Source organism: Primulina eburnea, chromosome 13 (genome assembly GCF_022965805.1).
Source record: "Primulina eburnea isolate SZY01 chromosome 13, ASM2296580v1, whole genome shotgun sequence".
Lineage (NCBI taxonomy): Eukaryota > Viridiplantae > Streptophyta > Magnoliopsida > Lamiales > Gesneriaceae > Primulina > Primulina eburnea.
The window spans coordinates 25,043,782-25,069,271 of record NC_133113.1 but is presented as its reverse complement, the minus strand read 5'-3'; the positions used below and the strand labels follow the sequence as shown (position 1 = coordinate 25,069,271).

Here is a 25,490-nt window from a genome sequence, read left to right as displayed (position 1 = left end):
AAGACATATCCGAGGCTAGAAGATGTTATTTTTACTTGACTCAGAATATTTTTTTTATAATGTATTTTAAATATATTTGATGAATTTATTTTTTTAAAAAAAAATTGTCCAAAATTATTTTACAAATTTTTTTTTAGAAATTGGGAGAGTTAAGCCGAATGAAAATAAAAACTTGCAATATATTTTGTTTTTAACAAGTTATGCTGGATATTTATGAAATTTTAAAACATGGTCACAAAACTTTTTATAAAAAATTAATTGGTTAATATGTCTTCGCCTCAAACTTTATTTAAAAATACATATGCATGACACTTCACTCGACCAACAAAATGATTAACACCATGAAGAATAAAATACGACATCTTGGACCTTGGTAACATGAATATATCAAATAGAAAATGAATCATTTTTTGTATTTTACATCCTAGATATAATCTCATCTTCTTCAAGGTGTCTCTCAATATCACTATGGCTATTAAAACTCGCACTTAGGTTACCAAATGATTCACCTTGAGCTACAAAATGATTAACACAACGAAAAATAAAACACGACAACCCTGGTAATATGAACGTATCTTGTAGAAAATTAAACATTTCTTGTCTTTTGCACTCTAGACATAACCTCACCTTCTCCAAGGTGCCTCTCAACAATACTATAGTTGTTGTAACTCAGCACTTAGGTTACCAAATGATTCACCATGACCAACATTTGGAAGCAAATAATAGTTTCGAGCTTGCACTACAAAAAAAATTCAACTTAGTTCATTAAACAAATATAATATATCATTTTTTTTCTTCTCGGACACCACAACACAAAAATACCATAAACAAACGCGTCTAGGGCGACAACAATCACAATGTTAGTCGCAAGGGTGTTGTGAGCTAAAATTTTAAAAGTTCGGGTATATATATATATTCATACGCGAATATTATATTCTCATGTCCTTGTCAGAACAGACTCATAAATTTTCGACTCGAGTTCCACAAATTAATTATGTGAACGATGATATATTAATTAATTATGTATCTTTCTTTACGTCAGATTCTAGTTTTATATAATCATAAATCATTATTTTATTCATATATAATTATATATTGATTTATCATTCATATAACAGAGTTTTCATATTGGTTGGTCTTGTAGTACCAATCACCTCCACAAAAAATTGTGAAATCAACATGTTATATATGCATTATATTAACATTCATTTTCTTTAACATTCATTTTAATATTAACATTCAATATTTATGGGTATTGGTTTTTTTTTTTTGACGAATATTTATGAGTATCGTTATTCACACGTTAATCTTTATTTTTATTTTACATAATAAATACATTTTCAATTTTATTTAATTATTATTTAATATAAATAATAACATTTTTTAATTTTTTATTATTTGACTAGTGACCCAGCTCGACGCCCTTTACACCCCTAATAACACAACTAATAAACTCATTTTCAAGATATAATGATCCCATAAGCATGGAACTTAGGCAAAAAAGTAAAATTTCACCAACTGAGTAAACCAGTTGATACAAAACACCCAAATTCAAAGACTACATAGTTTTAATGGTAAGCCATGAATTTATAAATGTTTCAGCTCCTCTTCTACGAGTTCGATACAACGATATAAAACCAACTCCACAGGGTTCAGCGCACATACTGCATCAGATGCTAATTCATGATCCCAATTTCTATGGGTTTCGGCCTCCAGAAACGATACTATAGTACGCAGAGGTAGAAACCATTCGTTGTAGGCCTTCTGCAAGATGTCCTTGGACAATATCCCTGTGTAGTTTGACTTCCCTATCACACAATCCCAGAGATATCAATAACTGATGTCACTCACCAAACTTCGTTATTTTTTTCATTCATGAATCATGATGCTCTATTTGAATTAAAAGTTCAATGATCCTAAAATCTAATATGTTGTTCTTATTAACTTTGTCCAAGCTAACTTTGGCTCTTCTTTACTTTGAGTTTACATTTATACTTCCTCTCCTTATCCTATGGATTTTGTTATATGTTCCATAGTGACTCTAAATAAAATGAAGAGTAACTAATAAGGTTGACAGCTCTCTCATTAAGAGAGCTAGTTTTTTTGTATTTGGGCCTCTATAGGATAGGCCTAACAATGGTGTTTTCGTCAAAGTTGACGAAGCAAAAGAAGCAACATGAGAAATCGCCATCAAGGAAACGTCTTCATATAGCCCATGTTTACACACGTGCTAGGATTAAGATACTGAAAAGAGTTTAAGCTGTTCAAAGTGGGATTGCATGGGTATTGACTTCTCAAGGAGTCGGCAATGCAACATAGACAACATAAGTTCCACGTTAGAATGGGGCATGACTAATGACCCTTTTTGGATTTGGGTTTGCTTATTGGGACTATGACCAAATAGATATATTTCTGATAATTTCTAATGTTTCTTCTCTGACATGTTCCATTATAACTTGAAATACGGATGGGTAACTCAAAGCATCACTAAGTACTGAGGAAGTAAAAGTATGTCACCTATGTTGGTAAACACACAATATTTAGGACTAACAGCTTATCTTTCCACCAAAAGTTAAACTATTGCTCCCCCAACATGAATAATTATTGATCCCCCAATGCTGATATAACTAACTATTGATCCCCCAATAATCCATTTCACGATATTTACACTACTTCGTAACCTGTGGTAATGGAACATCTGATATCGGATTTGATATTAATTGAATGAACATTTGTTGTCTTACTAAAAGCCGTAACAAGTGATAATGACACATCTCAAATTTTTTAATAAGTACAAAAGCCTAAATGCCATTTTCGAGCTCTCTCAGGACCAATTATTACTCCACAACATAATAAGCAATTGAAACACACTGCATAGCACACATGTAAAGTTAAATCTATCATTACCTGTTGACTCTGTAATCAAGATAAATCTGTAAAAGTTAAGGGCAGATAAAACCTGCAGCAAAAAAAATGATTTGGTATTTTACTCAAGTGAGATAAAACTTATCCAGAATCAAGCTAACAAAGCGGGTACATCCAAGATTAGCACAACCACCTTCAAGAATGAGGTTCAAATTCGGCATACGTAATCACCCACATTAATTTCAGCAAAAGATGCAAAGGGACTAACTACAAGGTGTTACCTAATAAACATTTTCTATACATAATGAAACTTTTGCAAACTTCTTAAAGTACTCACCATGACAAAAGTTCAGAAAATCACAAAATTCTACATACAGGAGAGATAGGGCATACCAAAATCATTGAAACTAGGTATTATATCATAAATTTAAGAGGCACAATTACCCCTATCTCTCATTTGTTTGCCCCTGAATAGTAATAGTAACAATAATGTCAGTAGTAATTATCATAATAGTATAGTAGTGTTAGTTTACAACAACAATAACTTTATTCAAAAGAAATGTGACTAAAACATGTACATCCTCTATCTACGCAAAATACATATCAGGACATCAAATCGATCTAATAGTGCACTTCTCTAATAAGTTATTATAGCATTCTGCCAAAACATTCTGACAGGAGACACTGAACGCCCATAAAAGTTATGTGCAATTGTTATACATTTTACATAAAATTGTTTCACAAATAGTCTTGCCAAATCATATTTCGAGAACAGGTGGCAAATTGTTTGTGAAAGTCTAAACAACTAGATATCTGGAACTTGGGCAAGTATTTATAAAATTTAACTCAGAAAAACCAAGAAAAAAAACTGTGGTTAGAAGCAGAGATGGGATCATAAACCAGCTGACAAGCAACACCAAGTATCTATCTTAAATTCTCAGTATACCTTCATATCACTGATGTGCCTAAAAAATTCATGCATCTATATACACAACTCATCAAAGACACCATCAAGCCAACTTCTAATGTTCTGGCCCGGTCAGCCACTAACAGCAGGATTTATAACAACGTATGTCCTAGCAAGAAAGAGGATGCCACTACAATGTCACAAAGTAAATTGTCATGCAACACAAAATAAACCAAACTGAAGCGCCTTTGAGATATTGTAGAGGCTCATGAAATGGAAAACATAACTGAATATATCAGGAGATGCAAACTAATAAGCACAACAAAAGATGCAAGATAAGAGTTAAACTAACTATAAATTAAGAGATAGAATAATAAAAGGGGGCATGGGGATATAGAGAGAGAGAAAGATATTTACTGCATCACTGTACTCAGGAAGGGATGGAGGTCCGCCTTTCAGAGGTCTGAGAACCATCTCTACCAATTCAAGCACAGATGGACTCCAAAATGATATATAAGAATTTCTATCAGTTTTTCCCACGTGCATTTCCTCTCTAACACAATCTAGAAGTATCGCAACCTGTTGCACCAAGTAGAAATTCTCAACAAGAAGTCTTTCTCGTTCGTATATGCTTAAGAAGGTGCTTCTGAATCAGGATAAAAAGCTTACCATGGAAGAAGAACCAGCAGACTTTATCAAAGCCCTTAAGACATCAAATCTTACAGAAGTTGGAATGTCTGAAAGCACCTGCTTTTAGTAAACATTGGATAAAACAATAAATGGGAAATTGAAATAAATGAAAAAAAGTTGTCTTCTGTGCTTGCTTTATGGGGACAGACATAAGATTTCAATAATAACAAGCGCAAAAAAAGGAAAGGTTTGCAATAAGTAATTTCAAGGAGGTTCATGGGACAAAAGAAGGATTAATTGTGTTTTACATAAAAACTCAAACAAATAAATTATAGCAAAAACTAATGGAAACAATTGTTTTTTTATGGAGCCATATACCTCCTTGCTTTTTTCTTCCTAGTAAGTTAATGTCTGATTTAGTTCCAATGATCCTGCTAAAGCACACGGTGAGACCCAAGAGAAATGCCTCCCATGAAGAATTCAACCACCAAAAATATTTGTCTGCAATGTTGGATGTCCTTAACACTCAATCATCTCATGCAAAATTAACAATCGTACCCTTAAATTTAAAAGCAAAGGATTATTTTCATTTGACGTCAGACATAATCATACAGATACAATAAGCAATCATCCCTACCTTATCAGCCAGTAAAACATATACTGAAAAAAACAATAATAGAGTAAGAAATTCATAAATATAAAGGAAACAATAACTCAAAGCATCTAGCACTAGAAATATTACCTTTTTGAATGCAGAAAAAGCATTTCTTCTTGACATAGTATCTGGAGCATTCATAATGACCATTTCAATAGCCTAAGAGTGAAAAATGAATGTAATTGACCACATGAACTAGAAGGCATCAAGAAAGAAATTAAAATGTTGACAATTAGCCCACCTGCAAATTGACATAGAAAGCTGGCATATATGTTGTGTAGTCCAGATGGTCATCATAAGAGTGTGGTGCAATGCCATCCATGATACACAAGAGGAATTCAATAGCATGCGTTTTCAATTCTAATGGTAGATCAGCATATGTGAATATAAACTTCAACATGCCGATCGCTTCAAATCTACTGTTCCAGTGATCTTGAAGTTTCTGTTTGACAGCAGTCAAATCAGCTTTGGCGGACATGGCAACCTCAGAATTCTTGTATCCCCAAATTACTGGATAAATTCATCAATGAAATGATAAAGTTAGTACTTGGGCAGCCAACAACATCAACAAAGAAGTATAAGTGGTCAATTACCAACCTGCAAGTGAAGCTCCAAGTTTGACATGCGAAAAGCAACTAATACCATCATCACCATCATCTATAATTTGAGAATTGAAGCTCAAATAAAATCCCCTCTTTAAAGAAACACGTCAATTCCTTCTCAATTCATTTTTAAAAAACGATGACAAAGAATAACACAGCATGTAGTTAAATAAAGTTTTACCTACAATTACAAGTTTAGAGATCTTAGCAACTTCACATCCTGTTATCAAACCGCTATACGACAATTTGCAAGAATGAAGAATTTCGGATAACTGTACAACCAAAAGAATACATCTAGATATTTCACTTCTCATTCCAATTGCAACAAGGGCCTGCAAATTGAGGATGAGTTATTATCACATAGATAAACTCGAGTGACTCAAGAAGCAACTGAAAATGGCTGAGACTAGGATTTAATTTAGTAAGAAATATCCACCATGAGCTGCAACACGTAGAGGCCCAATATAGCATGGAGTTTGAAGTTGTCACCTTCCTGATCAAGGAAGTGAAATTAATTTGAAACCACTTGACTAAACCAAAAAAGAATGACAAGCACTGCCACTGACCAATTTTACACAGATCATATGGATAGAGCAAGCAACGTCCGTTGCTGCTCTGAACAATTCCCCATAATCAGTATCTTCATAGTCAGATGTGGAGGAGAAAGTCTTTAAGATATTAAGAACTACCGGAACTGCAGCTTTCACTTGCTCGAAGTGCCTCCTCTGAATTAAAACCAGAACTGTAACCAGAAAAACATGAATGTTTATTCATCCATCCAAATAAGATCCTCTAATCTCTTTCTAACTGACAGAAACGTATCAAGGAACATGACCCTGAGTGTGATTGCACAATTACTGAATTACCTAAATAGAGTTAACTCATTTGTGTGCTTTTACTATCAAACATACAAGTTAAAAAAAAGAACGAAAACAACTGAAAATGATATCATAAACCTATAAGCTTTAATATTCCTATTAATGTAATCCACATACTCTTTCAGTCAACTGATGAGGTGCATTTTGAGATGGCTTGATTAAAATTTGCTTCCACTATAAAAAGTTAAATTAATAAAAATAAAAAAATAAAATAAAATGTTCATTACCAAACTTTGTCACAAAGAGAATGGAGATACAATAATGTTATGCAAGATACGATAAAAAAAAAGGCAATAAAAGGAAACAGACAACTAGAATGGACCTCGAAGAGGAATGTGCATAACCAGTAAGAAAAAAGTCCACCCGAAGTTTTGTGACCATAAAAAAGAAATTAAAACAATGTTGAGAAAGATGACGAGAACAGAATCCAAGTATGATGCTAGGTAAAATTTATGCAAACATATAAACATACAAAAATTAACATAATGAAATTATTATGATAATTACGTGTGGAGTTACGCGACATCCTTCAGAGTAGCGGAACAAGAATTGTTACAGTTATCAAAACACGTGGAAGGTAAAAGTCATGTTTAAACATATGTATAGGATAGAAAATATAAAAATTCGCAAAAATAAAATAATAATTAACCCTTGGACACTGAGATTCCTTGCTAGAAAGACGTACTTGAGCACACAATTTCTGAGTAAAACTGGAAGATAAACACATCTGCAGCCTTAGAATGAAAAGGTGACATGGCTTTTTCTTAAAAAATATGTAGAAATTTTACCCTGTTATTAATTAGTTGTGCTTCAACTCCCAGTACATAATTTTCCACACGTTTCAAAGAATTTACAAAGGAAGATGGAAAATATCTAATTATGTTACTGAAATATTACCCCTCTGGTGCAAAGAAAAAGAAAATAATTACTACCTTTGGCAAGCCCAACGAGAAGTGGTACAAAGTAACTGGGAATTACGAACAACTCGCTTGGAGAACCTAATGCCTGAGAAAATTTCAAATTAAGATTAGTAAAATCATTTGAAAAATTGGTAAGCTATTCTATCATTAAAGAAAGGCCAGTCGCAGATTTGCTCGAGATTGAATCATTGAACCAGAGGTGATCAAACATGCTTCACAACCTGAGCCAGCATATTCCAATAAAATACATGTGAGCAACCATACACCATACCATTAATTTAAGTATGGTCTGTGATTCACAGGTAATGGACATTGAAATTTCGACAGAAATCGAAAACGGTAGTTATTTTTATTTTTGTGGGTAAAAGATTTCTGACCATATCGATAATTTTTGTGGATAAAATTTTATATTTTCAGGTATACCTTGACTTCCAATCTCTACAATATTTGTCATGGTTATAATGGTAGTCTTACCAGGTCAATATTAAGTAAAGGATGAAGGAAATTAAGACTGTCTTGTTTCATATTTTACGTGTTCTTGTCCCACGGATAGGACAATACCATATGAATGGCCAAAGATTTGACAAAAAATTGCAAACTCGCTCGCACACGTGGCAGGAACTTCCTTGTTTTTTAGTCATGCATTGACAGTTTTATTTCAACAGTCTCAGCAGACGTGCCTAAATGAACAAATTGCAGAATATGGAATGTAATATGTTCTCTTAGATGCAAACCAAGTATGATGCTCCTCAAACTAAAAGTAAAAAAAAAAATCAAATTTCATTTGCCTCACCAAAATTCATGAATCCACACTATACTGACTTCACAATTGACTGGAAAGAAGTAGAAAGGCAATATTTGGTCCCACAGGGTCATCAGATGCAGAAATAATAATTTTGAACTTTCATTACCATTTATAAAGGAAACTCATACTAGTAGTGAGTGCTGAGAAGTATACCAAGAGACAATGAAGCTTCTTCAAGCAACGACACAAAATAAAACACAAGTAATGCTTAAAGTACACAAAAACTAAAGATTACACTTTTGTCATGAACAGAGGACATGGCATCTTCATCTAACCAGAACCATATATACACACACACATACAGATTCATCAAACCTCAAATTACATGCAGAAATTTTGGCAATGACATAAGAGAATCAACAAAAGAACTAGTCAACAGAGATTAATTCTCAAAGAAAAACCATCCATAAAAATTCACTTATACAAGCAGCATTAGAGCGAGGAAAAACTTGAGTCAGAGAATGAACCTCGCAAAAAATAGAGAGCATATCACGTGGGCTGCAGCGACCAACAAACCGGTCAATAATATTCTTAGTAACCTCAGAACACCTTTGTGATACACAACCAAGCTTCGTCACGACCTTCGGCAACTCAAACGCCAACATATCAATAATATCCTAAAATGATTTCATTTGCTAACTATTAACAAGGAAAAAAAGTAATATGAAATACTCCAGATAAAAAGAAAAAAAATCAGGAAAGAAAAAGAAAAAGAAAAAGAAGAAGAAGCAAATACATGCATTAAACCTGATTTAGCGAAGGTAACCAAACGAGTTGATGAATATTTTCAAGAGTTTCAAATGCGGTTTTTCCGGATTCCTCTGTATCAACTTCAGATATAATAGAGTTGGAGACTGAGTCGAGAAAATTTGCAAGCTCTGATATTGCTTGCTCTGAACTGCTGTTAACAACCGCTTCAATCAACTGCTAGTACGCCAAAATAGGTCAGAAATAGTAAATTAGTTAGATCACTACTTGTGTAGTAATGTGTGAATACATACAACAAATACATAAGTAAATGCATCCAAATCTTATGCATCAGATGGGGAACAGGAGTTTATGGTTCAGTGAAGAGCTCATAGTTGTAGCGAGCGCTACGCTCGCTTTTGTGTGTAGCAACGCGAAGAGAAGCCCTGTGGCTACGGGGCGCTATGTGCAGTGCACTTCGAAGTAGCGAGCACTATCGTTGCTATCGTAAAGCAAAGCCACACAACATTTTTTTTAAAGTAGCTCATGTTTTGTAGGCCCATTTTTTCAGAATTTTTAGACCCATTTTGCACAATTCTTAGGCTCAATTCTATTTCAATTCAACGCTGCTTCTCATCTTCTGTTTCAATCTTCTCCACTTCTCCCAATCAACCCTAACATAAACACTACAATTCTCCACTGCTTCTCCTCTTCTGTTTCTCGTGGATTGTTGGATTTGGGCCGTCGGCCGCCGGACTTATATAAATAAATGCAGCCTCATTCAAAGAAAAAGAATAGATTGGAGCAAAAACGCTTGAATGATTTGGTGTTCATTAAGAGAACAGAGCTCTGAGGCGTAGATACGATAGTCATGATACGATCGATCCTATCATATTGTGTGAAGTAGATGATGGCAATGTATGGTTGGTAGGGAGATTGGAGGATGAAGAGCCTGACTCTGTTCATGATGGTGATTATTTGACTAGGCAAGATATTGCACATGTTGTTGGAGTAGATGAAGGTGTTTGAGTAGATGAAGGTCCTTATACATTGAGGAAATCCAATGGGGCCTCGAAGGCGACCCCTACATCTACGCGGGCCTCAAAGGCGACCACATCTACACCTACAAGAAGCTCGAAGGCGGCCATATCTAAGTCTAAAGGGAAAAGGCCAATATGAACATCTACTACACTTAATCTTGTAGATGAAGAGGATGAATTCGACTTTGATGAAGAAAATGAAGAAGAGAATGATACCAAGCATTGTGCAATTTCAAATGAAGAAGATGATCTCGATCTCGATGAAGAAAAAAGAAGATGAATTATAGATTATGTTTTTCTAATTTTAAAATTGAGGTTTTATACGTTTTGAACTTGTATATTTGATATTTAAGCATGAACCGTTGAATTGATGTTACTATATGTTATATATTATATATTTTTATAAATTTGTAGCATTTTACTTCCAAATAGCCCTCGCTATGTGCTATAGCCACGGGCAACCTTTGTGTTACGCAGCGCTACGTTCGATTGACAGCTATGGAAAAACTTAAATTGACCGATACTTTCCACTCTGTAGATATGAAGAAATTTCTGATTACATATGAGGGCTACAACTTACATCATGAAAAGGCCCAACCCAAGAGTCATTACCTCATAAGAGGCCACTTATTGCGTACTCAGTGGTAATAAAACGTCATTTAATTCCATGTGTTCTCTCACATTTGAGAGGAGAGAAGCTACCTTCCCAAAGTGGCATAAAAACTACGTGTGAAGACTACAAAAGGCGGTTACTTGAATATAGTACTTAGCTCCATTTTCAGAGCTTGAAATGTTGCTTCTATCTAATTTCATATATCCTGGACTTTTAATCTTAACTGATAAAATGGAACCACCGGTGAAAGTTCCATCCAATCCACCTATCTATCGAGAAAAATTCTTTCAATCTTTTATCGATTTTCTTTTTGCCCTCTAAAAAAAGTATGAGCACTTTCTCTTCAAACCATATACTTGGTTTCTCTATGTTGTTCAAGCTCCAGTGCGTCACAACTACTACAGAAGCGAAAGAGAATCACTTCCATACGATATATACATATATCTATGAGAGTATGGTCTATTACGTGTGTGTCAAAGTTTCTAAAAGTGACCTTTCAGATTACCTCACAAATCCTTGTGTTCATCGTCGATGAGTGCTTTGCCGTCCACTGCCGCAGGGCTAGCTGTGTCTGACCCTGTGGACGAGACGATAGAGCCGCGGAATTAACCCCAGTTTTCGAAGAAAAGGGTTTTAGCTTGATTCCAGTGGGATTGATTGGCAAGCTTTTCGGTACAAAACTTGTTAAACAGAAGACAAAAACTACACTTGTAAATGGGACATCATTGTGAGACAGACTCGGACCCTGAGTCCTGACTCAAAATGTTACTTGTGATATATAATTATGTTATAAAAAAGGAAAATTGCTCATATAACGCCTCTAACTCAAACTCAACTTTACTCGAATTTTCTACACATCAAAAACTTTTTTTAAACTCCCTAATACCCTAAAGTGGACAAAAATACCCTTATTCCTATTTTAAGTTTAATTGATCATCGCGCTTCTCAAAATGATATCATAGCGAAAGGTTGATTTATTTCAAACACAAATTATATTATTAATAGTAACTAATTGTATGAGAAGGATAATTTCGAAAAAATTATGAATCCAAACTTCGGTTCGAGAAAAATAATTTACAAGGATTATTCCAATACTTTGGAATATAAACAAGTGCATCTAACTATTGTTAGATATCAGAAGCAGAAAGGGAAGCTACTGAACCCTCAGGTAAACTTATGATTCCTCAGGTAAACTTATAATTCAAACAAATAAGTTTCTGGAGATAGTTCCAGATTACTCTAAGCTCTATTCAGATCTTAGATAAATTCAGAAGACAGTACAAAATTATGGCAATATGCTATATTTTGTACCTCTACGAGTTGAGAAAATACTTGAAAACCAGGAAGAAATTCTTGGAATATTAAAAGATATTTAAACAAGAATTCAGAAACTAGAACAACAACCAAGTTCTGGTAAAAGAATTTCAGGAGGATGGTTTCCACCATCATTTGGTACTGAATCTTTGTTACATCAACAAGGTAAGGCCAGAGTGGTGTCAAAACCTTTGACTGAAAAAAAAAGATGATCAATCTAATTAAGTCTGTCTCAGAAAAGAAATTAATCTGATGACAACTTTAAAAAGGATTGGTCTGGATGATCCACAAGAGCTTGTGGAATCTTTCGCAAATCTCAAAGTTGTAGATCTAAAGATGAACATAGCAGGAGGTGAAACACCTGCTATAACCTGGTCATCTTCTCAGGAACCACCAAGGGAAAGTGTGGGATATCAGAATGTAAACATGAGAGAATCTCAAACTGATTTCTATACTGGTGGAGGATCACACCCAGCAGGGATAAGGACAAGGAGAAATCAAATTCCCTTGCATCAAACACCCTATGGAAAAACTATTTTAGAACCTATACATCCTTACGGGGTTATGCTCAACCTTGATGTATTAGAATTCAAAAACAGAGAAGATCTCATAGATGACTGGACATCTGCTATGAGAATTGCAGCAGGAACACTTGATCTCAACAAAGAAGGATTCATTAAACTTTTAGAAATGAGTCTTATGGGATCAGTAAAAATTTCTTGGGACATGACTTCTTTAGACATGAAAGAGTCAGTCTTAGCTGGTGAATCTCTTAAAAAATGCAATACTTTGCACAAAACCTGTCACCGATCCATCACACATACATATACCAAAAATTTTACATGTATTCACACAAATTTACACATAATATCATCGTTTATGATGCACAATGCAAGAACATGCATGCCTTGAAGTATTTTATGCAATAAGATCGAAGAATGAGCGCCAGAAGAATTATTTTTTGCAAGAAATGAAGTGGCCGAGATTTTCTTGAGAAAATTCTTGCTGAAACCGAGAGAACCAATCTGAAAAAAAGGAGTGTCGGCTGGTGGGGGAGGAATGGTGTTAGGTTTAGTGGAGCTTAGGTATTTATTATGTAGTTAATTAATAAGATAATGGGCCTTAAGTTGCTAATTAAAAGTTTAAAAAGGATTTTAAGCCCAACAAGATTAAAATTAGGTCCAATAAATCCAAACACTCCCGAAAAATATTTCGTGTTGGAAAGTTTTTGAAAATATTTGCCAAACCCTCAAAGCGTCCCCCGATTCGTTAAAATTTATGTACATGATAAAAATAAAATCATGCGGGTAAAATACCCAATAAAGCCCATTTTGAAAAATACATTTAAAACATCTTATATTAATTAATAAAAAATAATCGTGTAATAAAAATAATTTTCCTGATAATTCTCCGGTCTCCATTCCTCGTTCGGACGTGAAATGCAACTTAAAAAACCTAGTGCGTGAACTTTTAAAATATCGTGAATCAATCACATCATGCAAAAATTATGCATACAATGCACAAATTAATTAAACACAAAATAATGAAATAAACATGCATTTAATGCTTTAAAAGAATTTAATAAAATAACAAAGAATTTAATAACTTGCATGCATGTGGTTCACGTGGTTCTTCAAATTTTCGGGACGTTACAAGTTTCCCTCCTATAAATACAAGATCAGTGAAGACTAAAAACAGAAAGTGTGTGTGAAGATACAAAGAAATAGGGCTCTCATATTGCATATTAGCTTACAAGAAGCAATCAGCACAGAGGGACACTTAAACATGTTATCAGCTTAGATTACAAGCAGATTTCCCTCAGTGTGTATTTTTTGTTCAGTCTTCCCCCCCCCCCCCCCCCCCCCACACACACACACACACACACACACACGCACACACACACACACACTCACTGCCTCCACCCATATACAGTCTTGCACGAAGACGTTAAACTTGTGTATGTAGTCTTTGACACATAGACGTTAAAGAAGCGTTGGTTGAAAGGTGCTGCTTTCAGTCTAGGCTAGGAGTTCAGTTGAGGCAGTAGTGTAAGTCCTTAGCGGAGTGGGTTTTTACAAGTAATTATATAAATCAAAGTATTCTTGTGGATCCTACCTGAGAAGATAGAAGGGGTGACGTAGGAGCAGTTGAAGTCTCCGAACATCCATAAACATATCTTGTGTATTTAACTGATCAACTGTTGTTTTCAAACTGACTTGATCAGTTAGAGCATCCATCGGTTCAGTTCTTGCCAAAACTGAACTGATATATGCGACAACTGATCCCCTGCTTTTCAGTTATTCGGTTTACGTAAGTTAAAATGTTTTCTAATTTAACAGTATTCTTCATGAAGAATTACTTCGAGTTACTTCTGCTTGGTTTTTAACCAAACTCGATTTAATTCATCGGTGTTAAAATTATTAGAACACGAGCTATTGCAATTCATTGAAGAATATTTTGTTTGAAATGCCTTCAAAGGCACCAGCACACGATCCTTCAACCATCCCCAGAAAGCTTCTTGTTCCTCCTCTTCTTCCACATTGATGAAACCTTGAAGTTTCTTAAATCCATTTGATGCCGGTTTGAGATCAAACTTCTGCAGTTTGTTTTTAAATATTGTATTCTGGATGTGGGATCACAATTTTCTAGTGAATAAGTTATGTGCTGTAAACTGAGGATTGAAACTCTGATCCGAAGATCTTGTAAGCTATGAAGTTGGCTTCTGTTGAAAGTGTAGATTCTGAGCTGAATCCTTTCTTCTTTCTTTTCATCTAGGTTGTTAGACAACAATAAATACCACTATAATTATATTTCTTCTTCCTATTTTATTCATATATTATCTGAACCACACAGGATAGTTCTATCAATATTTCAAAGTTGGTTATTTTATAAAATATATTTCAATTTTTTCTAAGATACCATATAATATTTACTATTTCAATTATATAAACTTCATTTCTTTTTTTTGATTTAATGAAATATATAGTTTAATTATACATTTAGCGACAATTTTTCTTAATTGTTGCTTTGGCTTCGATCATAAGCTACAAATTCATGTGGCCATCAAGTTGATATGGTTCTTGTTTGTTTTTGAACCCTTCTTGACGCTGACGAGCTTGAGTAGCACGGTCTCTCTCTATCTCCACTCTCTCTAGCAAGTCCATGTTCAGTGTAACTAAGTGCTCGATACGAGCTGACTCTGCAGGTATTTGAAGAAGTTGGCTCTCAGGCAAGTCCAGATGATGAGTGAATCGCTGCACGTTCGTCTCCAGTATGTTTCTGACCTCGATAAGTTCACGTTTCTCTAGTTTCTCTCTAGCAAGTTGCACCTTCAAAGTCGCAATTTCCCTAGCTTGATTATCTAGCTGTTGCACGCGAAGGGCCGCTTGAGCACGAGTACGTGAAGCAGCCATTCCCTAGAATAAATCGAGGTAAAAGATCAGAACAGTAACAAAATATAGAAAGGCACAAAATTTGAATGGGCGCACAGTTGTGGAATTTTTTTATACTAAGAATTTTCAGAATGATTGTCTGGCTTTGAATTTCGAAGGATATTTTGAGATGACGACATAAGATATTAATGAATTCGATGGTTGAGTTTACTGTAGATAGGATTTACTAGGTTTTTGCCAAAATTTGAGGTCAAATTTTGTCTATCAAAATCTCAGCGGGACTATGAACCTGACGGTTCTGATACCATTTAAATGTCATCCCCAAAACCGAGGCGTCGGTGACATCCGACATTGTTTAACAATTACTTGAAAACAATTCAGCCTCGTAGCAAATGACCAAAAACCAGTCTTTTTCATATAACAAAATATTGTCTTTACAATGACAACAAAATAAAATTACATCAAAATTGCGGAAACGAAATACAAACAAAAGGAATTGTAAATTCTTGATCCTCGATCTTATCATTCGATCACCATCCCCAGAAAGCTTTTTGTTCCTCCCAATTCGGTTGCTCTTCATTCCTAGTTAACTCAATGGTCATCTCTTGCATAATAAATTTGTCCAAACCTTTGATTCTTCTCCTAACTCCATTTTTTTTTTTAGGACAAGGAGAGATGAGCTTCCTTGAGCTAAAATCTTGAGTTCATGAGCTGGAGTTTTACTCCTCGGATGATGACTCTTCCATTGTTGTGTTTTCTTATAGTATAGATCCCCTTCTTAGTTAGTCTCGAGCTTTAAAGATACTTTCTCGAGCAATGTTAGCTGAAAAGTTGAAGTTTAAAGTTGAGTTTTATAACTAAGCATAAAGTTTTGAACTTCATTTTGAGTTTTATTACTTACATGTTTTGCTTCGAAATTCTGGATCCTCACAGGTTAGGAGCCTTTGAACTATGGTTAAGTTTCGAGTTGATTTGGGTTAAAACCAGGACTTCGGTCCAAGTTTTAAATCACATTATAGATTTAATGCATGAGCTCGAGTTTATGTCTAAGAAATGATTAAAAGTATGTTTTATGTGTTTTGATAAGTTTGGATGGATTCAGGTAGAAATTTTAAGGTCCAAGGGTAAAATGGTCAAATTAGGGTTTCAGGGGCAAAATGGTCATTTTACACCCGAGTCAAGTTAGTGGTTTTGGCAGCGCCCTGATACTGAAAATGCATGCTTAAAATTTTTATTGTATATGAATATGAAATTTTTATGAAAATGCTGAAAATACGTTGCATGCTTGTTTTCAAGAAAATGTATGTATATGCATGAAATTTTATAAGTGATGAATATGATGATATGTTTTGAAGAAGGTGAGTTGGTTGTGATTAATACGAACACGTACATGTAAGGTCAAGGCCCAGTTGATGGGTGAGAGTATCGCTGATGTCCCCGCCGTCGGGTACCACTGTTATATTTAGATAGATCCATCGAACTAGAGCTGATACGAAAGGTACAACTAATGATCTAATTTCAATAAAGGAAAATTAATATGTATGTGATGATATGATATGATATGATTTGATATGACCCGATATGTTTATGTTTATGCTTTGACAGATCACGAAACTTATTTTGGTTACAGTGTTTTTCACAGTTGCATGATATATATATGTACTTGTTATAACGGTTCAGGTGTGTTGAGTCTTTAGACTCACTAGATGTGATTGATGCACGTGACCATGTGGATGAAGAGACTGGAGGCGCTGAATAGGCTGAGCTGGAGGTGCACATGAAAACCCGAGGACCTTGCATTTCTTCCGCACAATATGATTTTTGAGACATGGATTAAATTTATTTTTAAATGTTCATGAATTTTACTACACTGCTGATTTGACAGATTTTTGGTAACATGTTTGAGTTTTTCTTTTAAAACAGTAGACATTGAGATTGATTACATTTTAAAGATTTGATAACTGCGGTTATTTTATTCAGTCATTGGATGGTTTTTATACAATGTAGGTTTCGAATTTTCCTTAGATTTATATGGTTATGGTTTTGGTCATTACTTTAAAAAAAATTCAGTAGTATTTTAAGTCGTAGACATTTCGGTGTAATTTATGTTTTTATGATGAACTAAAACATAAATATCATAAGATAATGATATACACTATTTATATATTGGTTATGGTACCCGGACCGCGCCCTATCACGTTCTAGTTTACAATTTAATTATTTATGATTTATTATGACGAATTCTAGACTTATTTGTATTTCTACCAACAAGTGGTATCAGAGTCACTCATGTTGAATCATTAGTATTTTATTTAAAGTTTATGCATATTGTCTGACTTCAAATTATGGCATTATCGACTTGGCCACCCTGAGGCAACAATGATGCACAAATTAATAATTAACTCACATGAAAACTCTCTAAAGAACCAGAAGATTCTTTTACACAATGATTATCCATGTGTAGCTTGTTCACAAGGCAAATTAATTATAAGACATTCTCCTACAAAGGTTGATGTTGTAATCTCAACCTTCTTGGAAAGAATTCATGGAGATATTTGTGAGCCTATACATACACCATGTGGACCATTTGGATATTTCATGGTATTAATTGATGTATCTAGTAGATGTTCACATGTTAGTTTGCTTTCAACTCGAAATATAGCTTTTGCTAGATTACTTGCGCAAATTATTAAATTACGAGCTCAATTTCTAGATCATTCAATCAAGACAATTCGTCTTGATAATGCTGCTGAATTTAAATCGCAAACATTTAATGGCTATTGTTTGTCAATAGAGATTTCAGTTGATCATTCAGTTTCTCATGTTCATATACAAAATGGCTTAGTAGATTAATTTATTAAGCGTTTACAATTAATTGCTAGATCATTACTGATGAGAACAAAACTTTCATCATATACGTGGGGCCATGCCATAATACATGCGGCATCATTGGTTCGTATCAGGCCAAATAATTATCACCAATACTTACCCTTACAAATTGCTTATGGTCGAGAACCTGATGTTTCTCACCTTCGAGTATCTGGTTGTGCAGTACAAGTCCCTCTCCCACCTACACGATGAACCAAAATGTGTCCACAACATAGACTTGGGATCTATGTGGGATATTATTCACCATCTATTATTAGATATTTATAACCTTAACCGGAGACTTGTTTACTACGAGATTTGCAGATTGCCATTTCGATGAATTGGAATTTCCAAATCTAGAGGAAATAAAGTTGTATCTCGGAGAACAACAAAAGTTTTGTTGGAATGAAAAAACATTATGTCATTATGATCCTCGAAATAATCAATGTGAGTAAGAAGTTGAAAGAATCATTCACTTGCAAAAAATTGCAAATCAATTACCCGATATTTTTGTTAATTCAAAGAATGTGACAAAAGCACATATACATATAGAGAATGCCCCTATAAAAATTTATGTCCCCGTAAGACCAGCTACTATTCAACCTGCAAATGAATCTAAAATACGCAGATGTGTGGTCGACCAATTGGTTATAAAAATATTGTACCTTGAAAAAGAAAGGTACAAGAGAAAGAAAATTCAAAAGCTCCAGAAAAAACAATCTTGGATGATGCAGTAAGAGAAATCAATGAGCTAAACTTAAATAATATTATTTCCGAAGAATCAAATTCTCATGAAAATAATGAGATTTCAACAAATTATATTCATCTCGAAAATTGTGGGATCAAAATAATACTATTGTTTACAATGTCTTTGTCCTAAATTTCTCTCTTGACCTCATACATAATGAAGACCAGAACCACAATCTGTTAAAGGATTGTCAACAAAGATATGATTGGCCAAAATGGAAGGAGACCATACGGACTGAAATAGACTCATTAGAAAAACACAAAGTGTTTGGACCTGTAGTTTGAACACCTGAAAATGCAATCCCGGTAGGATATAAATGGGTTTTTGTACGAAAAAGGAATGAAAATGGTGAAATTGTAAGATAAAAGCCTGACTCATAACCCAAGGTTTCTCGCAGAGACATGTAATTGACTATGAGGAAACATATTCACCTGTGATGGATGCAACTACTTTTCGATTCCTAATTAGGTTAATAGTATCAGAAAGTCTTGATATATATGTGTGTGTGTGTGTGTGTGAATGTCCTTATATGGATTAAAACAATCTGGTCGCATGTGGTACAATTGTCTTAGTGAATATTTGTTGAAAAAAAGGTACACAAAGAATGGTACTATTTGTCCATGCGCTTTTATAAAAAGAAAATATTAGGGTTTTGAAAATGTGGCAGTATATGTTGATGATATAAATCTTATTGGCACTTCAGAAGAGCTTAATAAAACTGCCAATTACTTGAAAAATGAGTTTGAGATGAAACATTTAAGAAAGACAAATTTTGTTTCGTTGCAAATTGAACATTTACAAAAGTGAATTTTTGTTCATCAATAATCATATACAGAAAAGATATTAAAGCACTTTTACATGGACAAGGCACATCCATTAGCATCACCAATATTTGTTTGATCACTTGATGCTAACAAAGATCCTTTTCAAGCATTTGAAAATGGAGAAAAAATCGTCGGTCCAAAAGTACCAAATCTAAGTGTGATTGGGGCAATATCATATCTCCCAAATTGTACTCGTCCAGATATAGCATTTTCTGTTAATCTTTTATCAAGATATAACTTATGTCCAACTCGAAGACATTGGAATGGTGTAAAACACATATTTTGTTACATTTGTGGTACAACAGATATGAGATTATTTTACTCAACAAAATCGAATTCTTCTTTGGTTGTATATGCAGATGCATGATATCTTTCTGATCTACATAAAGCTAAATCACAGACAGGTTATGTGTTCACACTTGGAGGCACTGCTATATTATGGAAGTCGGTGAAGCAATCCTTAACAACGACGTCTTCAAATCACTATGAGATCATTGCAATGCATGAAACAAGTCGAGAGTGTGTGTGGTTGAGATCCATGATACAACATATTCAAGAATCGTGTGGGTTGCCAACAACCAAAGATAGCCCGACAGTAATATTCGAAGATAATACAGCTTGCATTGCACAATTAAAGGGAGGCTATATCGAAGATGATAGAACAAAGCATATTTCACCAAATTTCTTCTATACACATGAGCTTAAAAAATGGTGATATTGGCGTCAATCAAATTCCCTCAAGTGACAGTATAGCCGACTTATTCACAAAAGTATTGCCAACTTCAACATTAAGAAATTGGTGCAAAAGACAAGGATACATCAGTTGAAGGATCTTAGATGATTGAGATCATAAGGAGTATCTATTATTGTACTCTTTTTCCTTCGTTCAGTTTTTTCTCATTGGGTTTTACTGATAAAGTTTTAACGAGGCAACATTTAAGCCCAACATCTCTTAGAAATAATTTGTTGATTCGATAATCATGTAAGGGTGAGACAAGATGAGTAATTCTCATCTGAGACCGTCTCACGGATCATAATCTATGAGACGGGTCAACCTTACTCATATTCACAATAAAAAGTAATAGTCTTAGCATAAAAAGTAATACTTTTTCATGGATTACCCAAATAAGATATCTGTCTCACAAATACGACCCGTGAGATCGTCTCACACAAGTTTTTGCCAGATAATATTTATATTTTATCATGTTATCAACTATTCAAACTCTGTAAATTTGCTCTATAAATAAAAATCTCAAATGATTAATAAAGCATTCCAAATCATCTTCTCTTCTCTTTTATGTATTCTCCACTATTGACGACCATTCCATTTATCTTCTGTTTTTTTTTTTATAATATAAATCTCCTTTTTTTTTTAATAATATAAATCTCCTGTTTTTGGGTTGTATGGAAATGTATTGAATTTATCCAAACCTCCACGGCTCCACCTATCCGAGCAAAATCTCACACTCGTCTCCTTCGTTGCTCCAATATAATGCAAGCTGCCATCTTCTCATTCCACACTTCACCTCCATCTCTCCCCCTCTCCTTCAATACCCGTCGACCGAACAGTACTCTGTTTTTCTATCCCAACGTTAGGGACAGACCCTCTTCTCTAACATTTTCAAGAAGGCTGTTATGTAAACCCCCTGCTGGGAAATATATCAGTGATGACTATCTTGTGGTATCTATCTACACCTTTTCATTTCGTTTTTTTCTTGATATGGGATTTCGTTTTTATTTGAATTTTTAACTTCTTCAATGTAAAGTTTCCATTTTTACTTTTTTGGTTCTGGGATTTTGTGTTTTTTGCTCTTTTTTTAAAAAAATTTATTACTGGCTGTTGGGCGGAGTGAATTATGTTGTTGTGGAGAATGGAGTGCAGAAAAAGATGGTGGATTTATCTCGGAGTTTTTAATTTTTTTTGAACATAAATAAATGCTTTCTAGTGCGATTTTGCTAGATTTTTCTTTGAGTAGGTCTCATGTGAGATCGTTTCACGGATCACAATCTGTGAGACGGGTCATCCCTACCTATATTCACAATAAAAAATAATACTCTTAGTATAAAAAGTAATACTTTTCCATGGATTATCCAAATAAAGATCCGTCTCACAAAATACAACCCGTGAGACCGTCTCACACAAGTTTTTGCCTTTTTTTTTTTTTTTGTATCCAATATAAAAGACTTTCAAGATGCCACTAAAAGACTTTCAAGATGCCACTAAAATCAATTTTATTTTTCTTTTCTTTTCAGTTACCAAGCCTAATCTAAAAATATAATTTTTAATCCCTTTGATTTTGGGTCGAGTAAATCTTTAATCCCTTTGTTTTTAGTTTTCACTAGAGGTGCCAGGTTCATTGAAGTGGCAATTTCCCACATCAAATATTATCATTATTTTTCGTGTTTGTCTTATATGAATATTTTGATTTTTTTTTCCAGAAAAAGATATCCGCAGATGATCTTCAAGAGCTGGTGAAGGGGGAGAGAAAAGTGCCACTTATCATCGATTTTTATGCCACATGGTGTGGTCCTTGTATTTTGATGGCTCAAGAACTGGAAATGGTATGCTTTGGTTCTACTTGATATGAGCAAACAATTTTATCTTGAATTATGTTTCATTATGTTTTTTTTTTCCGTGTGTAATGTGTAAAGAGTTGGTTTAATTAGTCGGAAAGAGTCATTTTCTAAGGCTACACATGTTTCTTAGATTCTAAATTTCTTTTGCTTGAAGTAAGTGGTTCCATACTTGAATTAGAAATAACGCTGTTCATGAATCTGGATCGTAGATTAATGAATCTCTCTTAAAAGTTTGACATAATCTCATGTTGCATCTTATCGTATGGAACTTATTTCTACAGAACTGGTTGTTTAATAATCTACGAGTAATGAAACATTGTGACTTTGGAGCACTGGTGTGGTTGCTTATCATGCTATTTTCGGTGGAGTAAATTTGCCTATGGAGAAACAGGAGAATAATATCAATTATAATTATTAAGACTGTCACCTGATTATCTTTTCTTTTGCTTTGAAATAATTTGTGTAACTAGCACGGCAAGCCAAGGAACAAGTGCTTGTTTATTCTTGGTTTCTTTTTTTTCTGGGTTGGGTTTGATTTGTTTATAGCTTGTCGGAGTTCGGTTTGTTTTATAGAAGGCAAGTTTAGGGCACCTTTAAGTTCATAAAATCTTGATGCCAGACAAACTTGGTTCAGTAAGCCAATAGTTCCAAACGCAATGCAATTAATTAAAGCACCACAACTTCAGCTCAGATCTGGCTTGTTCAAGAACTTGTTGGAAATCGTTTATAAACTTCCAACATTATCTCATGCTCTGTCATGAACGATCCAGCGCATAGTGAGTGCACGGTGATGCGGTCCAAAACCAACAACATCATATATCAAATACCGAAAATTCACACTTGGGAAATTTCGAGCTGTTGCTTAGTCAATTAGAGTCATGGGAGTTTATCCCATGTAGGTAATCCGTTAGTTTCAATTTTAATAAAAAGGTTTATCCCATGTGGGGGCAATCCATTAGCTAGATAGTTGTATCTTTCAAAATTCATACTTGATGTTTAAGTAACTCTTTCATTGAAATAAAGAAGCAAGCTGTTAAATTTTATTTATTTTCTCATTATTGTGGAGATTGTGAGGTTCTCTCAATCGAGCCTCAAACGCTCGTTCAAAATAGGTAGATACGGAAGGAAACAGCCAAGAACAAGAATAAACAACACTCTACACTTGTGTCCATCGGCTCATAACTCGATCCTTATCCCGCTCACATAACATGCTCTCTCCCACGTGATTACTTGGTTGTGTATATTACTTTGATAGCCCCTTGCATTCTAGCCATGTCATTGTGTTTGCTAAATAAGGAGTGAAACACCCTTGCATAAGCAATCCATATTGTAGAGCAGATATGAGTATTTGGCTGCTGTACATGGAAAATTCAGACCAGTTTGATCTTCATAACTTATGGAAGTTCAAATTTTCGACCATGACCAGAATTTCTTGTGCATTTAGTTATTGTGTTTTCTCGTTGTTTCTCGTCGATGTGTTGACCTTTTCTTAACGTGGACAGTTATATATCCACACTATATTGAATTCGTTTTGGGTTAATAAATTTACTTTTTAATTCTCAAGAAACCTCATGTGGACCTGACTCAATCAATGGCTTATGCATGGTTTTTGAGACTCGAATAAAAAAAAAATAGATAAATTTACTTTTTATTTCTCCAGAAACCTCATGTGGACCTGACTCAATCAATGGTTTATGCATTTATTTTTAGACTAAAATAAAAAAAAAACTGTGGAGAAAAAGCAATTGTCCCATGTTGTTACTGCAATGCCCAGAGAGAGTAAAATTGCCAACTTTCAGGCTGCTAGTTTTGAGAACGGCATATTAAACATGTTTATATTCTTGATAATGATGCTTGAGATCTTCAGTTGATTTTGCTGTCAATTCGTGTACGTCAGCTTGCAGTTGAATATGAAAACAACGCATTAATCGTAAAGGTTGATACAGACGACGAATATGAATTTGCACGTGACATGCAGGTACTCTACTTACTATATGTAATGAGTTTTTCTTAACTGCATAAGTTTGTCCATTTATCAAAGTATATTGTTAGAAAATGACTTACTCTTCAATCGTTCAGCTGAAATTCCTGAAGGTGTGCCGTCTTTTATTTATCAATTACGTTTGTTCTTATGAATTATCCGTTTGAACGTGTGGTTATATAGCATAGCTTCTTCAGGAAGAACATAGCTGAATAGTTTGTCTTCATAAACTGAGATCACGAAGAAAGTATAGAATAAGAAAACAATATAATGTGTTGCAGGTTCGAGGATTACCAACACTGTATTTTCTGAGTCCGGATCCAAATAAAGACGCTATTAGAACAGAAGGGCTCCTCCCGATACAGATGATGCGTGATATAATCGATAATGAATTGTGAAATGACACGGTGAACGTTCCTCCTTGCTATCATCGCAGTCCTCGTCCTCGTGAAGTCGAGATTTTAAAAAATTTAAGAACAGGTTTCTGGTGAGAAGATTGTTATCTATTAAGTCCATAATGATATTTCATGTTTCATGCATGCAGATGAAAGACAAGACTGAATTTCGATCATTGAAGTTGCTTATGTTTTTTTCCAAAACCAAAATTATACGATGTTTGGGAAATAGTGTCAAAATGTATTAGATAAATTGGCAATTCTTAGAATCATATGGTTAGTTTTTTAGATCTCCCTTTTTCTAAGATCTTTTAATTCATAAATAAAATTCAAGAAGAAAAATAGTGTAGCAGAATTTATTTCTATTTTATAGTCAAACTAACAATTCTGGAAAGAGTGGGTCTTATGTGAGATCGTCTCACAGATACTAATCCGTGAGACGTGTTAACTCTACCCATATTCACAATAAAAAGTAATACTCTTAGCATAAAAAGTAATACTTTTTCATGGATAACCCAAATAAGATATCCGTCTCATAAATACGACCCGTGAGACCGTCTAACACAAGTTTTTGCCTTCTGGAAATGTCCCCATAAATAAACGCTATGTATTAGGGGTGTTTAACTAAGGAGTGGTTCGATTGTAGATATATCATATTTTATCTGTTTTACCAAATTTCATATCAAATCAAATAATTGATTATTTATGATCAAACAATGCATTTCGGTTTGGTTTGGAAAAAATTAGTAATTGACACTCGATAGAAGTTAGGTGAACATTTTATTTGAT

The 25,490-nt window shown here is 34.3% G+C and overlaps 2 protein-coding genes and 1 long non-coding RNA gene across 8 annotated transcripts; 2 read left to right on the top strand and 1 right to left on the bottom strand.

Moving 5' to 3' along the window:
* Positions 1 to 1,476: 1,476 nt before the first annotated feature.
* Positions 1,477 to 11,340, bottom strand: LOC140808921 (aberrant root formation protein 4). Of its 6 annotated transcripts, XR_012113049.1 has the most exons (15): positions 11,108 to 11,340; positions 9,010 to 9,189; positions 8,730 to 8,879; positions 7,470 to 7,542; positions 6,226 to 6,401; positions 6,096 to 6,152; positions 5,841 to 5,991; positions 5,655 to 5,714; positions 5,299 to 5,567; positions 5,145 to 5,216; positions 4,442 to 4,519; positions 4,190 to 4,351; positions 3,812 to 3,941; positions 2,908 to 2,959; positions 1,728 to 1,808 (listed from the first exon to the last, which is right to left on the bottom strand). XR_012113049.1 is itself a non-coding variant. In XM_073166275.1 (14 exons), exons 1-14 carry the CDS (start codon positions 11,126 to 11,128, stop codon positions 1,588 to 1,590), a joined length of 1,722 nt encoding a protein of 573 aa, XP_073022376.1. In that variant the 5' UTR covers positions 11,129 to 11,340; the 3' UTR covers positions 1,478 to 1,587. The 6 variants fall into 6 exon arrangements, 5 of the variants coding, with proteins under 5 accessions (XP_073022378.1, XP_073022376.1, XP_073022380.1 ...); XM_073166275.1 differs by lacking the exon at positions 3,812 to 3,941 and having other exon boundaries at positions 1,478 to 1,808; XM_073166276.1 differs by lacking the exon at positions 3,812 to 3,941 and having other exon boundaries at positions 1,480 to 1,808; positions 9,010 to 9,186.
* Positions 11,341 to 21,164: 9,824 nt separating this feature from the next.
* LOC140810567 (thioredoxin-like protein CITRX2, chloroplastic) lies at positions 21,165 to 24,763 on the top strand. The gene is made up of 4 exons (XM_073168414.1): positions 21,165 to 21,429; positions 22,188 to 22,310; positions 24,223 to 24,303; positions 24,588 to 24,763. Exons 1-4 carry the CDS (start codon positions 21,241 to 21,243, stop codon positions 24,702 to 24,704), a joined length of 510 nt encoding a protein of 169 aa, XP_073024515.1. The 5' UTR covers positions 21,165 to 21,240; the 3' UTR covers positions 24,705 to 24,763.
* LOC140810568 (uncharacterized) lies at positions 21,517 to 22,100 on the top strand. The gene is made up of 2 exons (XR_012113262.1): positions 21,517 to 21,724; positions 21,941 to 22,100. It is a non-coding gene; the product is annotated as an uncharacterized lncRNA (long non-coding RNA).
* Positions 24,764 to 25,490: the final 727 nt, after the last annotated feature.

Excerpts from the sequence above, each read along its gene's own strand:
- LOC140808921 (XM_073166275.1), bottom strand. The coding sequence starts at position 11,128 with ATGAACACAAGGATTTGTGAG. Across the intron at positions 5,715-5,840 it reads CTCTAAACTTGTAATTGTAG|ATGATGGTGATGATGGTATT; the intron begins GTAAAACTTTAT and ends CTCAAATTATAG. Across the intron at positions 5,217-5,298 it reads CTTTCTATGTCAATTTGCAG|GCTATTGAAATGGTCATTAT; the intron begins GTGGGCTAATTG and ends TTTCACTCTTAG.
- LOC140810567 (XM_073168414.1), top strand. The coding sequence starts at position 21,241 with ATGCAAGCTGCCATCTTCTCATTCCACACTTCACCTCCATCTCTCCCC. Across the intron at positions 21,430-22,187 it reads TCAGTGATGACTATCTTGTG|AAAAAGATATCCGCAGATGA; the intron begins GTATCTATCTAC and ends TTTTTTTTCCAG. Across the intron at positions 22,311-24,222 it reads TGGCTCAAGAACTGGAAATG|CTTGCAGTTGAATATGAAAA; the intron begins GTATGCTTTGGT and ends CGTGTACGTCAG.